Here is a 16792-nt window from a genome sequence, read left to right on the forward strand (position 1 = left end):
CTGTGTGCAGGTTTTGGTGTGGATGTCATTTTCCAATTCATTCGTGCATTCATTCCTGCAAGTGTGGGATCATATGGTAAAAGTATGTTTAGTCTTAGGCTTGGTAAGAAACTTTCCAAAGTGTCTGTACCATTTTCCATTCCTACCAGCAATGAATGAGAGTTCCTGTTGTTCCACGTTCTCATTGGCGTTTGCTGTTGTCAGTGTTTTGGATTAGCCATTCTAATAGTTGTGTAGTGGTATATCATTGTTCTTTTAATTTGCAATTCCCCAGTGACATGTGATGTTGAGCATTTTTTCATAAGCTTATTTGCTATCAGTATATCTTCTTTGATGAGGTGTGTCTTTGATTCTTTTGCCCAAGAAGAACCCAATCTTAAAACTGGGCTTTTGTTTTCTTATTGTTGAGTTGTAAGAGTTCTTTGTGTATTTTGGACATCAGTCCTTTATCAGATATGTTTTGCAAAGATTTTCTCCCAATCTGTGGCTAATCTTTTCATTATCTTAGTAGTGTCTTTTGCTAGCACCATTTGTTGAAGACCTTCCTTTCCCCGTTGAATTGCCTTTGGTCCTTTGCCTCAGATCAATTGACTCTGTTTGTGTGGGATTATTTCTGGCCTCTCTGTTCTTCCATTGATCTATTTGTCTGTTCTTTCACCAATATCAAACTGTCTTAATTTTAAATTCACATTCATTTTTTGAACAGGAAATACACCCACATGTATTTATAAAATATAAAAGGTGCAAAGAGTATATAGTGTAGTGAAGTTTCCTCCTGCCCTGGTCCCCCCACTCCCAGGTTATCTTCTCCAGGTAATCACTATTATTAAATATAATTTTCATTCTTTCAGAGTTATTTTATTTCTTATCCTCTCTCTTTCTCATTCTCACTCTGGCTCTTACTCTTGCTCTTCCTCTCTCCCCAACACAAATATTAAAATACAGTGTTATGCAACTTGCTTTGTTTTTTCATTTAACAATATAACTAGAAAAACATCTCATATATGTACATCTATACCTGCCTTTTTAAAAAAGTTTTTAGGGCTTCCTTGGTGGCGCAGTGGTTGAGAGTCCGCCTGCTGATGCAGGGGACACGGGTTCGTGCCTTGGTCCGGGAAGATCTCACCAGCCCAAGCGGCTGGACCCGTGAGCCATGGCCGCTGAGCCTGTGCGTCCGGAGCCTGTGCTCTGCAACGGGAGAGGCTGCAACAGTGAGAGGCCCGTGTACCGCAAAAAAAAAAAAAAAGTTTTTATTTGGTAAAAAAGCATGTAATATTAAATTTACCATTTTAACCATTTTAAGTGTACAGTTCAGCAGTGTTATGTATATTTAGATTGTTGTGATCTCTAGGACTATTTAATCTTGAAAAACTGAAACTTTATACCCATTAAAAACTAATGCCCTCTCCTTTACCCATCTCCCCAGTCCTTGTCAACCACTTTCTACTTTCCATTTATAGGATTTTGACTATTTAAAATACTTCATATGAGTGTAACCATACAGTATTTGTCCTTTTGTGAGTAACATTTTGCTTAGCATAATATCCTCAATGTTCATCCATGTTGTAGCGTACGAAAGGATTTCCTTCTTTGTTAAGGCTGCATAATATTCCATTTTCTTTATTCGTTCATCTGCCAATCGACATTTGGGTTGCTTCCACCTCCTGACTATTGTGAATAATGCTACAATGAACATCAGTGGGCAATTATCTCTTCAAGATCCTGCTTTCAGTTCTCTTGGTTATATACCCAGAAGTGGAATTGTTGGATCATATGGTAATTCTCTTTTTAACTTTTTGAGGAACCTCCATACTGTTTTCAATAGCAGCTTCACCATTTTATATTCCCAGCAACAGTGCACAAGGATTCCCTTTTTACCGTGTCCTTGCCAGCATTTCTTTTTTTTAAAAAAAAATTATTTATTTATTTATTTTTGGTTGCCTTGGGTCTTTGTTGCTGTACATGGGCGTTCTCTAGTTGCCGCGAGCGGGGGCTACTCTTCATTGCGGTGCGCGGGCTCCTCATTGTGGTGGCTTCTTTTGTTGCAGAGCATGGGCTCTAGGCACGCAGGCTTCACTAGTTGTGGCATGCAGGCTCAGTAGTTGTGGCACATGGGCTTAGTTTCTCTGTGGCATGTGGGATCTTCCCAGACAAGGGGTCGAACCCATGTCCCCTGCATTGGCAGGCAGATTCTTAACCACTGTGCCACCAGGGAAATCCCTTGCCAACATTTCTTATCTCTTGTCTTTCTGATGATAGTCATTCCAACAGCCTGAAATAATACCTCATTGAGATTTTGATTTGAATTTCTCTTATGATTAGTGGCGTTGAGCATCTTTTCATATGTTTGTTGGCCATTCGTATATCTTCTTTAGAGAACTGCCTATTCAATTCCTTTGTCCATTTTTTATTCTTTATTTGTCATTGCTGCTAATTGTAGAAGTTCCTTATATATTCTGGATATTAACCCCTTATCACATATAGGATTTGCAAATATTTTCTCCCATTCTGTAAGTTGCCTTTTTACACTGTTGATAGTTTCCTTTGATGTGCATAAGTTTTAAAATCTGATATAGTCCCATTTATCTTTTTTAGTTTCATTGCTTGTGCTTTTGCTGTCACATCCAAGAAACCAGTTGCCAAATTAAATGACCTAAAGCTTTCCCCCTATGTTTTCTTCTAAGAATGTTACAGGTTTAGGTCTTTAAGCCATTTTGAGGTAATCTTTGTATATGGTATAAGTTAAGGGTACTACTTCACTCCTTTGCAGCTGGATATCCTATTTTCCCAACACCATTTATTGAAGAGACTATCCTTTCCCCATTGTGTAGTCTTGGCACCTTAGCTGAAAATCATTTGGCCATATATGCAAGGGTTTATTTCTGGGCTCTCTTTTCTGTTCCATTTTCTATATATTATGCCAATACCACACAATCTTGATTACTGTTGCTTGGTAGTATATTTTGAAATCGGGAAGAGTATGGTCTCCAATTTTGCTCTTCTTTTTCAAGACTGAGTTGGATATTAAGGTCCCTTGAGCTTCCATGTTAATTTTGGGATTTTTTTTCTATTTCTTCAAAGAATGCCACTGGGATTTTAATACAGACTTCATTAAATCTGTAGGTCTTTTTAGCTAGTAGGACATTTTAACAACAGTCAGTCTTGCAGTCCATGAGCATGAGATGTCTTTCCATTCTTTTTGTCTTTCTCTGATTTCTTTTAGCAATGCTTTATAGACTTCAGTGTGCAAGTCTTTCACAGCCTTTGTTAAGTTTATTCCTAAGTATTTTATCCCTTTTGATGCCATAGAAAATGAGATTGTTTTCTTAATTTCCTTTTTGGATTGGTTGTTGTTAGTGCATAGAAACACAAGTGATTTTTGAAAAATTTTTATATTAAGGACTTATGTGGTATTATGTTATATGGATAGCATAGTTTATTTCACCAGTCCTCTATTGAGGACATCTATGTTGTTTCTAAATCTTTGATGTTACAATGTTGCAATGAATAGTCTTGTGAACAACTCATTTTTCACATGTAGAGTTTATCTGTTAGATAAATTCCTAGAAGTTAAATTTCTGGATTAAAGGATATATATGTTCAAAAATTTCATGATTATCACCAAAGCATTATGATTTTGACATAAGATAGTCAGAATTTGTGATGCTGTTTATTTAAAATTATGAGAGTACTTTTTCTTCTAACTTGCACTTTAAAGGTAATTTACCTTGTCTTTCTTCCAAAGCAAATAAATAGATTCACAAATCACACATTTATGTTCAAGAGTCCAAGAAAGGGGTCTGTGTTGATTTCTGTGGCAACTTGATGAAAAATGTGAAAGTGATGTGTACCAGTGAATTTTTTCTAAAATACAGCTGAAGGAAAGTCTTTGAAAATTATATGTTGAAAGTGATCCCCCTATAAATACATCAATAAAACTTTGTTAGTCATCCTTTAATGGCAAAGATATTCTTTATGATTCACAAATAGTGAGTTATTTTATACTTTTAAAATTGTGTGATTATAATTTTGTTATTAAGATGTTTTTCTATTTGTGGAATTTGCCATTTAAATCTGCTTAGTGTTGAGTCTTGTCCCCAAGAGCTCGTTTGAAAGTTGTGTGACGTCTTCTAACGGAGTGGATCTCCTTTCAAATTAACTGCATTTACTAACCAGGAAAACATAACTTCTGTAAATTGTATGTTTAAGTAATATTTAATGTATAAAAGACAAGAAGAAAATCAGTATTCCAGATACAGAAGGCTGGTTTCTACAGTTGGCAATGGTACTTCAGTATCTGAAAGATGACTTGAAATGTGTACAGGCTTCTCTTGATTAAAAAGTTGCCCAAGTCTATCAGATTATCAAAGTGTTCCATTCAAAAAATGCTCATCGCTTGCTATTCCAGTAGAAAGTAGCAACCTTGTCACCTAAACACAACAGGAGCTCTTGTAGATTTCAGGAAAAAGCAAGTAGAATGAACTTTATTTATGGCAGAATAAATTTAGAAATAAAACTTGAAACTATTTGATTTTAGAGAAGTGATTTGTGACTTGCAGAGATTACCAATAGACAATTAAATTATAGAACGTGAAAACTGGACAGGCTTTTATTCTATTTTTATTTATTTACTCTGGCCACGCTGCACAGCTTGTGGGACCTTAGTTCCTCGACCAGGGATTGAACCCTGGCCCTCAGCAGCGAAAGCGCAGAGCCCTAACCACTGGATGGCCAGGGAATTCCCTGGAAAGCCTTTTAGAGATGATACAGCCAAACCTCTGTAATGAGGTGGAAATCGACCTAGATTGGTTAGTTTGTGAGCCAAACATCACATCAGACTGGGGAAATGGTCCACGTGTGTGTTCCAAGCGGCAATTTATTCAATATTGAAAAAATTGTGTGCAGATCTCAAGTTGGTCTTATGTTTTATATTTATAATATATATATATATATATGTAAGCATGCTGGAATGATTAATATTATATATAAATCATCTAGGAAAGTAAAGAACTTGATGATAACCTGGAATATAGGAAAGAAAATGTATAGGATGGCCACGTAGATTAGTGGTTAAGAGTGTGGTGTCTGATCGGAATCTTGGCTCCACTACTGTGTGACTTTGTGTTTTGGTTTCCTCGTCTAGAAAATGTAGGTAACAAGCGGCTGTCTGACTCAAAGGGTATAAGGATTACATGAGACAATCCGGATAAAGGATTAGTATAGTGCTGGGTATATAGTAAACTCTCAATAAATGTAAATTGCTGTTCTTGTTTTGTCAGTATGTCAAAGAAAAGAGGACGGATTAAAAAGCATTTTCAGAATAAAGTCAAAATACGTCACTAGTACTTTCAGGTCAATGGGACTGAATTGGACCCCCTATGAAAAGGTGGAGGGGATCAAATGACGTAGACCGCCTTAGCAACAGGCCCCCAAAGAAGGTGAATTTCTGTACCCAATAGGCATCTGCGCTGCCGAGAAGGCAGCCAATGGATGATGGAAGGAGGAAGAGGGAGGACGCGCCAATTCTGCTGCCTGAGCCTCGGCCCAACAAAATGGCGGCGGCGGCGGCGTCGCTTTGTTTCCGCGGCTCCTGCGGAGGTGGCAGCTGTGGCGGCCTTTGAGCTGTGGGGAGGATCCAGCGCCAGCTGTAGTGACGACTAAGAGTCCAGTGCATTTCTATCGTAACTGGGCACCGGGGAGCGCAGAGTGGCGCCCTACGGTCGCTGAAGCCGACAAGGCGTTGAAGCGAAAACATGACTGCTGAGCCCATGAGGTAAAACACAACCCCGTCTCACGGATCCCAGTGGTTTCGGCCTACGCGCCTTCTGAGCCGGGTGTTTGGGAAAGCTTTGGCTTGGTGGGTTAGGCCTGTGTTTTGCTGAGCGGAAAGAGGCATCGTTTTCTCCTTAGGTGAGGAGGGTTTCGGGGTTTCGGCGGTAGGCTCCAACCCGGGGTGGGGGTGGGGGGCGCGGCCTGGCGTGTCGGGCGCTTTCTCCAGCCTCCCCGAACCGCGGAGCTTAGTTGGTCTCCTCTGTTTATTCTTTGGTGCTTGTGGAATTGAGACCCTGAAGTGGGAGGCGGTTTTTGGTATCCCGGTCTTTCTTACTAATCTTTGGGCCTAGAGACTGCTAGGGGAAGAAGGGGTGGGGGTGAGGGGTGGGAAGAGGGGGAGGGGCGGTCGGGAGGATGTGAGATCCTGGGACGACTTAGTGGCGTTTGGACTGCTGAAGACGGGAAGTACCCCGTCCTTGCGGAATTTTATTTTTTTTTCTGCAGCCCCTGGGGACAAGCCCATTTTGTGGGGTGAACGGGTGGGTCTTGCCAGTATTCCTTATCTATCCCAGACCCTGAGGGGTATCCTTGGATTTACCTCTAGGCAAAGGGATACTAACGCAGGGTTTTGCTTCCAGAGGACCCCAGTATACTACTTTTTGTGTAGTGCAGCTTTAAATGGGTGGTAAGGCAGTCCTTAGATGTTTCTCCAATTTATGGGCAAATTTTGAGCAAAAGTAATTAGACCTTATTTTTGTTTATTTATTTATATATTCCAAGAGGGGTGGGGAGCACGTTAACATGGGTTGATGGGAAGTAAGATCTATTGCAAGGAAGTAGTGCCTGGCAGGCCACCTCTTACCAATCAAGCACGTTTATATTAGGTTGAGGCTGCTTTTCTCTTGTGCTTCTGATTTGCCTCTTGATAGTGTCTAAAAATAATGGGTTGTTAATAAGAAATGTATACCACTTTTACACAGGTGGCTGGCTTGTTTTTCAGACAGTTTGACATTTGACTTTTCATCCCTTGTGAATTAAGTAATTTTTCTGCTCTGAGATGGATCCTTGGTGCCTAGTGGCAAAGTAAAATTACAGGGATCATAGATCACAATTGCATTCGTAGTTGGCAAAATATGCTTTTGAGTAACTATTAGGATGGTGTATATATGTGTGTGTGTGTGTGTGTGTGTGTGTGTGTGTGTGTATATGTACACATCATCTTAATAGTATATAGGTATATATGTTTTTAGAGCACTTTACCTAGTGTATAGAATTTGGGAATGAACCTATGATGTTTATTGTGCCTATTTTTCTGCATTAACAAGCAGTAGATGGAAGATGTTTTCCTTCCTTTGAGGAAAAAAAATGCACTTTAGTTCTTAGATTATAGATCCCTAGTTGTGTAAGGATTGTGGCCTTGGTTTTTGAATTTGTGTTAATTGGTCAAAGTGCAATAAGCCTTTACGTAAGGGGTATTGGGCACATAAGAGGTACCCAGTACAACTTGTTGGTTAGTTATTATCAGGTGCCCATTTCCTGTACATGAAGGGTGTACCTTACAGTTAAATATGACCTCTAGATTTTACTAAATGTCACAAAGTCTGCCTCTAAAACTGTAGCTTGAACTTGGATTTTCTCCCTTTCTTTAGGGTGAGCAAATTAATTATGTATAGACTTTCTGAATAGAATTATTCATTTTATGCCAGGGTCAGTTTTCCTTATGAGCCTTGAATTTTTGTTGATCTTAGTGGTAAAAGTAATAATCATAACTAAAATTGAGTGCTTACTGTTGACTTTTACCTGTGTAATCGTGATTAATTCTCAGAACAACTCTATGGGTAGGTACTTGGTGTTCCCCTTTTTACAGATAAGGAGGAAACTGAGGCATAGAGAGATCAAAGAACTTGATCAAAGTTATATAGTTTGTAATTGGTGGAGCTGGAATTGAACCCAGTCTTGACTCCAGAGCTTATGTTCTTAACCACAGGCATTAATACCTCCTTGAGCTGCCAGATACAATGTGATTATGACCATTTTAATTTAGCCTAAGTATTACAATGGAAGAAGTTCATGTTAGCTACTATTGTCATTTGTTGTAGGTCTTTTGAGTTTGTAGGTGTTTATAATATTTTGTCTTTTATGTTCATATGAGATAGTAAGATAACTGAAGCATTTAATTCCAGGAGAATCTTAAGCTACGTGAAAACCCCCTTGCAAAGAACACATGTATAAATGTGAAGAATTAATTTAAAAAAGTGTGATGCTGATTATTTACTATGAAAGTGCTCCAAGTGGGTGTTCAGAAGAACTGTCTCAGTCTGAAGTGTCATTCATCTCAAGCCATAATTGTAGTTAAAGGATAATCTGACAGGTAATGCTTGAGTGAGTTGAACCCACAATACCAAATCACTCTTGATTCTCTTCTAATGTGAGGCAGAAATAATATGAACAATTCTATGAATTGTCATTAATTTTATTTTACACAATTGTTCCAGATTTTTTCTTTATCAGATCTTCTGTCCAGCACTTAAAAATAGGAGCAAAGATTAGTTTCTAATTTTTACTTACATTTATAAAAAAAGAACATTCCTAGGATTCTGTGGTAAAAAAAATAGCCAAAAGGCAAGAGGGAGGAAAATAAATTGATGATTTGGCTAAATCATACAGTTGGCTCTGTGTTCCTCCACTCAGTACCAAGGATTTCAATCTGTGGTTGATTGAATCCGAGGATGCGGAACTGCTGATATGGAGGGCTGACTATGGGACTTGAGCATCTTCAGATTTTGGTATCTGTGGTGGGTCCTGGAACCAACTCCCCTCAGATACCGAGGGACAAATATACACTGAAAAATCAGTGGCTCAGTTTTCAAAGGTTTTGTTATTTTTTTTATTTTTTTTATTTTTTGCGGTACGCGGGCCTCTCACTGTTGTGGCCTCTCCCGTCGCGGAGCACAGGCTCTGGACGCGCTGGCTCAGTGGCCATGGCTCACGGGCCCAGCCGCTCCGCGGCATGTGGGATCTTCCCAGACTGGGGCACGAACCCGTGTCCCCTGCATCGGCAGGCGGACTCTCAACCACTGCACCACCAGGGAAGCCCTGTTATTGTTTTTAAAGAGTTTTTTGTTATTTATTTTGTTTTAAATAAGATTATTTCTTCAGTTTTTTGGCCTGAAAGATCAGCCTCTGATTGACAGGTAAACTTTCATTTATTTATTTATTTATTATTATTTTTTTGCGGTACGCGGGCCTCTCACTGTTGTGGCCTCTCCCGTTGCGGAGCACAGCCTCTGGACGCTCAGGCTCAGCGGCCATGGCTCACGGGCCCAGCCGCTCCGTGGCATGTGGGACCTTCCCGGACCCGGGCACGAACCCGTGTCCCCTGCATCGGCAGGCGGACTCTCAACCACTGCTCCACCAGCGAAGCCCTCATTTATTTTTATATAAAGATCTTGGAGATTTGATGGAACTTGTCATTCTAATCCTTATGGCAATTGATTACTTGAAAAGCTGAAAGCAATATAACCAGTTATTGGTCTTAAATTTTTAAAGGTAGAAGTGGTCCTACTTGAGAGATGTTTGGAAAATGTCTTAGAAAATGTCTGTTATTGTGGTAGTTCACAATCAGTTGCATACTAATCTATTTTTGAAAAATGTTATCTGTGAAATATGTGCATTCCCACTGTGTGGAAATTATTAAGCCGGGCCTGTGGCAGCGGAGTACATGCAAATTTTACAAAGGGTTTTGAAAATATTCAAATGCCAGCTGTTTCCTTATGTTATTGGTGGGGATGAAAAGAAAGACATTTGTGATTTTAATTGTGATCAGGCCAGTTCTCATTATTGGCAACCCTTGGTATAGTTGACCATGAGCCTTCACTTTTATATTGTATTTCTAGGGATAAGATAAATGTAGTACTTAAAGGTATTTGTATATAGATTTAGGTGTGTGAAATATTTTTTTCTGTAAGAAATTGTGTGTATTTATGTGCCTATTTCACTTTTGAAATCTGAATAAATTTACGGATAGGGCGACAGAATACAGGCAATTCTTGGGTTTACATGAAGTCTTTTTCCTCCAGAGCTTGAATGTTCTCTTGGACATTGGCAGAAGCTGTTAAAATGGGTTAAGCCATTGGAAAATGATGTATAGCTCTTCCTTTAGGAATGTTGAATATAGCAGGGCAGTAAAAGGAGTGTCTGAGTAGGATCTCTCTGTACATGTATCCTAATGCTTGTCTTATTGGCTTGATAGCTGACATGCAGGATGATTAATCTTCATAGCTCTTCATCTGTAAAATAGGAGTAAGTTTAAAAGATACTGATAAAGCCTGCAGTTCTGGAGGAGATAACATGGTTTTAACAGCGGTTCTTAAAAGACAGTAAACTAAAAGCTCTTTGGGGGTCTTTGTTAATTTTTAAGTGTTTTAGGAGTGTAAAGGTCCTGAGACTAGAAGTTTGAGAACTGCTGGTTGTAGAGGAATGAATGCTTAACTCGAGGCAAACCTGGGTGTTCTAGTTACAGCTCTGTTGCTCAACTGATTGTTGTGGACAAATCATTCATCTTTCTAGGCCTCTGCTTTGTCATTTACAGAATGAACTTGTACTAGATAGTCTACAAAGTTATTAAAAACATAATCCTGGTTATGTTAGTGTCGATCATTTTTTGACTTTGTTTGCCTTTTTGGGGGTAGGGAGAAGAAGTGATGAGGGAAAGTTTCTTTATTCAATGTATGCATATCTTTTTTGCCTTGAAGCGTACATGGTTAGGATACAGGTGTTTTGTTGCTAATATAATCTCATATACTGTCACATACACAGACATTTATTAGAACGGAAAAACTTTGCTGGGAAGTTCGTTAATAATTATTATGGCTCAGGATATGTTCTGTTTTGAAAAATTACTATATGCAGTGTATTTCTGCTCTTTTATGATTGGAGATGATACTTCTGAAAAGACGTATATTCTAGCTGATTGTGATTTTTGCCCTGGGAAAAGGTTCTGTGAATTTTGCTCTCTAGCCACTGTTTTCAGATCCTGTCTCTGAGACTTTGTCTCTGAGTTTTGGCTTGAAGTAGCCATTCTTGGTATCAGTAGTCCAGCTTTCTTGTGAACTGTTACATAAAATATTTGTTTAAGAAATTTATTGGTATGGTAGTGGTGTTCATGTGTATATAGCCTATACTCCATATTTTGGAGGAATGCTTTATTAGTTGATCAAATACTTGAGTACCAACTAGGTGCCAGGCATTGTACTAGCGTATGCAAAGGGTAAAAGACAAAATTCCTGCCTCCTTAAAGCATTCTTAATCTAAGGAGGGAAATTGTAAGTAAATAAGCAGTTACAAAGCAGTGCTAAAATGGAGGTATATTGGTTGTGCTAGGGATCAGAATGAATGAAAGCCTAATTTGGGGGATGTTTAGGAAAGTTTTGCAGAGGAGATGGTATCTGTATTGGGTCTTGAAGGTAAGTTAGCAGTTAAGGGTTGGCTGTGATAAAGGGCAGTCCAGCAGAGGGATTAGTATGGCTAAAGATTAGGCTTATTTTCCACACAGCAGAGGAAATAAGACATGTTCACAAATAAATTTGAAGCAGGATATAAAGTGCTACATGCTGTGTTGGGTAAAAAGTGACTTGCTATGGGAGTTTAGAGTAGGAAGACATTTCTGATGGGGTCCAGGGAAGGCTTATAGAGAGGTAGCATTTGGATGTGACCCTTGGAGGATGCATCTGCTTTTAACAAAGAAGACTGGGGGAGGATTTCAGATGTGAGTTATAGCAGCCTGAGCAAAGAAATGTTGTATATATTAGTGTTTTCTAATTGAAAGGAGGTCAACTTAGACTTTTTAACTCAGTTCCTGGGCAAATATTGTATAACCATGTGCAATTAGTATTTTTCCAGCTTTATTGAGATATAATTGACATATAGCATTGTGTAAGTTTAAGGTGTACAATGTGATGATTTGATATGTGTATATATTTTGAAATGACTGTCACAATAATTACCTTTTTTTGTTATTGTTGTGGAGAGAACATTTAAGATCTACTCTCTAGCAACTTTCAAGGATATAATACAGTATTGTTAACTATAGTCACCATGCTGTATGCTGTACATCAGATCTTCAGAACTTATCTTACAGTGCAGTTCATATGTTAACTTTGATTGCTCGATGATCTTGTAAAAGCCACATGTGCCCTTGTGACTGAGCCCGATAATTTTAATTCAGAAGAGCTATCAAAAGCATAACCCATTTTCCTTGAAGATTGTGTAGAATTTAATGCACAGATTTTGAATGACTATGAGTGTTCAAAATGTACCATTAGTTGTCTTTATTTTGGTCATTTGTCAGTTGACTTTTGGGTGACATTTGATTTATAAAATCCAAAATCAAAAATAGTTTATTTTTGAGTAATACTGGATTTATTTTGCTTATTTGAATTATATCAGTTATTTTTTGGTTTACTTGATAGCATTCTAAACTTAGTTCTGCTATAAAACTTGTTTTGAAAAGTGAATTTGTTCCAACAAGATGGATGTATCGGGGGACAATTTGAGCATAAGACAAAATTTGCATTTGCTTATTTAGGATTTTGTCTGCAAGTTCAGGGCTCAGCAAACTATGGCCACCAAACAGTGCCCTATTTTTGTAAATAAAGTTTTGTTGGAACACACCCAAGCCCATTTGTTTACTTTGTCCTGTGGCTGCTTTTGTAGCACAGTCTCAGAGTTGAATAGTTGCAACAGAGACCTAATGGCCCACAAAGCCTAAAATATTTACTATCTGGCCCTTTATAGAAAGTTTGCCCTGGGTGAATGCAGGAAACTGCATCCAGCTGAACTGAGTTACATTAAAATACACGCATATATAGGCACATACCTCAGATATCTACCACATACCTCAGTTCACCCCTTGTGTTATGAACCACACCCATCCACACCTATTGTTACAATTTTCCATCCGATTTCAGATAACTCTCCTTCCATCACTTCACAGTAATTCATGAGCTGCAACCCTTCTGATGCCCACTTCCACAAGCAAACTTCAGGTCTTTTTCAAGGTAACGTGCCATATTTATTGTTGTGCTTGTGTATTTCTTAATCACTTAATATGTGTAAACTGTGTAAAATTGTGCTACCATTTCTATTAGGTTTCTGTCTTTTTTAAAAAAATGTGTCACTGATGAAGTTTTTTCAGTGTTGTGCTTTTAACCCCGTTTTTCCCGTGAATCCTATGGTGTTCATTGCACAATTTTGCATTACCTGGTGATTTTTAGGAACTCATGTTATATTATTGCAGAACTGACTGTAATTGTCATACTGCAAAAAGTATTGATTCATTCACCAAACATTTCTTGGGTTGTGTGAAGACTAAATGAGTTAATGGACACAAAACACTTAGGTAAGTGTGACATAATAATTACTCAAGTATTAGTTGTTACTAATTACTATTACCATTGCCAAGAACTGTTCTAAGTACTGCTTAGGTGAACAAGACAAATTAAATTAAGGCTCCCCATGGAGCTTACATTATACTTTACACTATACTTAAAAAAATCGGTACTAATTTACATTTTGGCTAGTAACTCTGTTCCCCCACAACAACAAAAAAAGATGTTTTGGTGTTTTTATAAATGATACTTAAAAAATGTCTATCCATGAGACCTTCAAGATGGTGGAGGAGTAAGAGGTGGAGATCACCTTCCTCCCCACAAATACACCAGAAATACATCTACATGTGGAACAACTCCCACAGAACACCTACTGAACTCTGGCAGAAGACCTCAGACCTCCCAAAAGGCAAGAAACTCCCCACATACCTGGGTAGGGCAAAAGAAAAAAGAAAAAATAGAGACAAAAGAATAGGGATGGGACCTGCACCAGTGGGAAGGAGCTGTGAAGGAGGAAAAGTTTCTACACACTAGGAAGCCCCTGTACTGGTGGAGACAGGGGGTGGCGGCGGGGAAGCTTTGGAGCCACGGAGGAGAGTGCAGCAACAGGGGTGCAGAGGGCAAAGCGGAGAGATCCCTGCACAGAGGATTGGTGCTGACCAGGACTCACCAGCCCAAGAGGCTTGTCTGCTCCCCCTCCGGGGCGGGTGGGGGCTGGGAGCTGAGGCTCGGGCTTTGGAGGTCGGATCCCAGGGAGAGGGCAGGGCTTGGCGTGAACACAGCCTGAAGGGGGCTAGTGTGCCACAGCTAGTCTGGAGGGAGTCTGGGAAAAAGTCTAGAACTGCTGAAGAGGCAAGAGACAATTGTTTCGGGGTGCACGACAAGAGGGGATTCAGAGAACCACCTAAATGAGCTCCAGAGACGGGCATGAGCCATGGCTATCCGAGAGACACCAGAGACGGGCATGAAACGCTAAAGCTGCTGCTGCAGCCACCAAGAAGCCTGTGTGCCAGCACAGGTCACTATCCACACCTCCCCTCCAGGGAGCCTGTATAGCCTGCCACTGCCAGGGTCCTGTGATCCAGGGACAACTTCCCCGGGAGAACACACGGTGCACCTCAGGCTGTTGCAATATCACGCTGCCCTCTGCCTCCGCAGGCTCACCCTGCATTCCGTACCTCTCCCTCCCCCGGGCTTGAGTGAGCCAGAGCCCTCTAATCAGCTGCTACTTTAACCCCGTCCTGTCTGAGCGAAAAACACATGCCCTCCGGCGACCTACACACAAAGGTGGGGCCAAATCCAAAGCTGAACCCCAGGAGCTGTGCGAACAAAGAAGAGAAAGGGAAATCTTTCCCAGCAGCCTCAGGAGCAGTGGATTAAATCTCCACAATCAACTTGATGTACCCTGCATCTGTGGAATACCTGAATAGACAACGAATCATCCCAAATTGAGGCGGTTGACATTGGGAGCAACGATATATATATTTTTTCCTTTTTCTATTTTTGTGAGTGTGTATGTATATGCTTCTGTGTGTAACTTTGTATAGCTTTGCTTTTACCATTTGTCCTAGGGTTCTGTCGGCCCCCCCCATTTTTTTTCTTTCTTAGTGTAGTTTTTAGCGCTTCTTATCATTGGTGGATTTGATTTTTGGTTTGGTTGCTCTCTTTCTCTTTTTTTCTTTTTTAAAATTTTTATTAATTTTTTATTTTAAATTTTAATAACTTTATTTTATTTTATTTTTCTTTCTTTCTTTCTTTTTTTCTCCCTTTTATTCTGAGCCGTGTGGATGACAGGATCTTGGTGCTCTGGTCGGGTGTCAGGCCTGTGCCTCTGTGGTGGGAGAGCCGAGCTCAGGACATTGGTCCACTAGAGACCTCCCAGTGCCACATAATATCAAATGGCAAAAATCTCCCAGAGATCTCCATCTGAACACCAAGACCCAGCTCCACTCAATGACCAGCAAGCTACATTACTGCACACCCTATGCCAAACAACTAGCAAGACAGGAACACAACCCCACCCACTAGCAGAAAGCCTGACTAAAATCATAATAAGGTCACAGACACCCCAAATCACACCACCAGATGCAGACCTGCCCACCAGAAAGGCAAGATCCAGCCTCATCCACCAGAACACAGGCACCAGTCTCCTCCACCAGGCAGCCTACACAACCCACTGAATCAACCTTAGCCACTGGCGGCAGACACCAAAAACAACACTAACTACAAACCTGCAGCCTGTGAAAAGGAGACCCCAAACACAGTAAATTAAGCAAAATGAGAAGACAGAAAAACACAGAGCAGATGAAGGAGCAAGGTAAAAACCCACCACACCAAACAAATGAAGAGGAAATAAGCAGTCTACCTGAAAAAAGCTTCAGAGTAATGATAGTACAGATGATCGAAAATCTTGGAAATAGAATAGAGAAAATGCAGGAAACGTTTAACAGGGACCTTGAAGAACTAAAGAGCAAACAATGATGAACAACACAATAAATGAAATTAAAAATTCTCTAGAAGGAATCAATAGCAGAATAACTGAGGCAGAAGAATGGATACGTGACCTGGAAGCTAAAATAGTGGAAATAATTAATGCAGAGCAGAATAAAGAAAAAAGAATGAAAATAATTGAGGACAGTCTCAGAGGCCTGTGGGACAATATTAAATACACCAACATTCGAATTATAGGGGTCCCAGAAGAAGAGAAAAAGAAAGGGACTGAGAAAATATTTTAAGAGATTATAGTTGAAAACTTCCCTAATATGTGAAAGGAAATAGTCAAGTAGAGGAAGTTCAGGGAGTCCCATACAGGATAAATCCAAGGAGAAACACAACAAGACACATATTAATCAAACTATCAAATATTAAATACAAAGAAAAAGTATTAAAAGCAGCAAGGGAAAAACAACAAATAACATACAAGGGAATGCCAAAAAGGTTAACATCTGATCTTTCAGCAGAAACTCTGCAAGCCAGAAGGGAGTGGCAGGACATATTTAAAGTGATGAAAGGGAAAAACCTGCAACCAAGACTATACTATCTAGCAGGGATCTCATTCAGATTCGACGGAGAAATTAAAACCTTTACAGACAGGCAAAAGCTAAGAGAATTCAGCACCACCAAACCAGCTTTACAACAAATGCCAAAGGAACTTCCCTAGGCAGGAAACACAAGAGAAGGAAAAGACCTACAATAACAAACACAAAACAATTACAAAAATGGGAATAGGAACATACATATCGATAATTACCTTAAATGTAAATGGATTAAACGCTCCAACCAAAAGACAGACGGGCTTAATGGATACAACAACAAGACCCCTATATATGCTGGCTAAAAGAGACCCACTTCAGAGCTAGGGACACATACAAACTGAAAGTGAGAAGATGGAAAAAGATATTCCATGCATATGTAAATCAAAAGAAAGCTGGAGTAGCAATTCTCATATCAGACAAAATAGAGTTTAAAATAAAGACTATTAGAAGAGGCAAAGAAGGACACTACATAATGATCAAGGGATTGATCCAAGAAGAAGATATAACAATTGTAAATATTTATGCACCCAACATAGGAGCACCTCAATACATAAGGCAAATGCTAACAGCCATAAAAGGGGAAATCGACAGTAGAAT

At 39.6% G+C, this 16792-nt stretch overlaps 1 protein-coding gene across 11 annotated transcripts in view; it reads left to right on the plus strand.

Moving 5' to 3' along the window:
- Positions 1-5514: 5514 nt before the first annotated feature.
- ATRX (ATRX chromatin remodeler) overlaps positions 5515-16792 on the plus strand; it is a 251968-nt gene continuing 240690 nt past the window's right edge. For 8 of the 11 annotated variants that reach the window (XM_067723492.1, XM_067723495.1, XM_067723497.1 and 5 more), the window contains exon 1: positions 5515-5773. Coding sequence is in view for 3 of the 11 variants with exons in the window: in XM_067723496.1 (XP_067579597.1) it covers positions 5754-5773 (20 nt within the window). In the remaining 8 variants the exon portion in view is untranslated. Of the gene's footprint in view, positions 5774-12740; positions 12831-16792 lie in introns of those variants that run through there. The other 3 variants (XM_067723503.1, XM_067723502.1, XM_067723494.1) reach the window with 3 other exon arrangements.

Source organism: Pseudorca crassidens, chromosome X (genome assembly GCF_039906515.1).
Source record: "Pseudorca crassidens isolate mPseCra1 chromosome X, mPseCra1.hap1, whole genome shotgun sequence".
NCBI classification, from domain to species: domain Eukaryota; kingdom Metazoa; phylum Chordata; class Mammalia; order Artiodactyla; family Delphinidae; genus Pseudorca; species Pseudorca crassidens.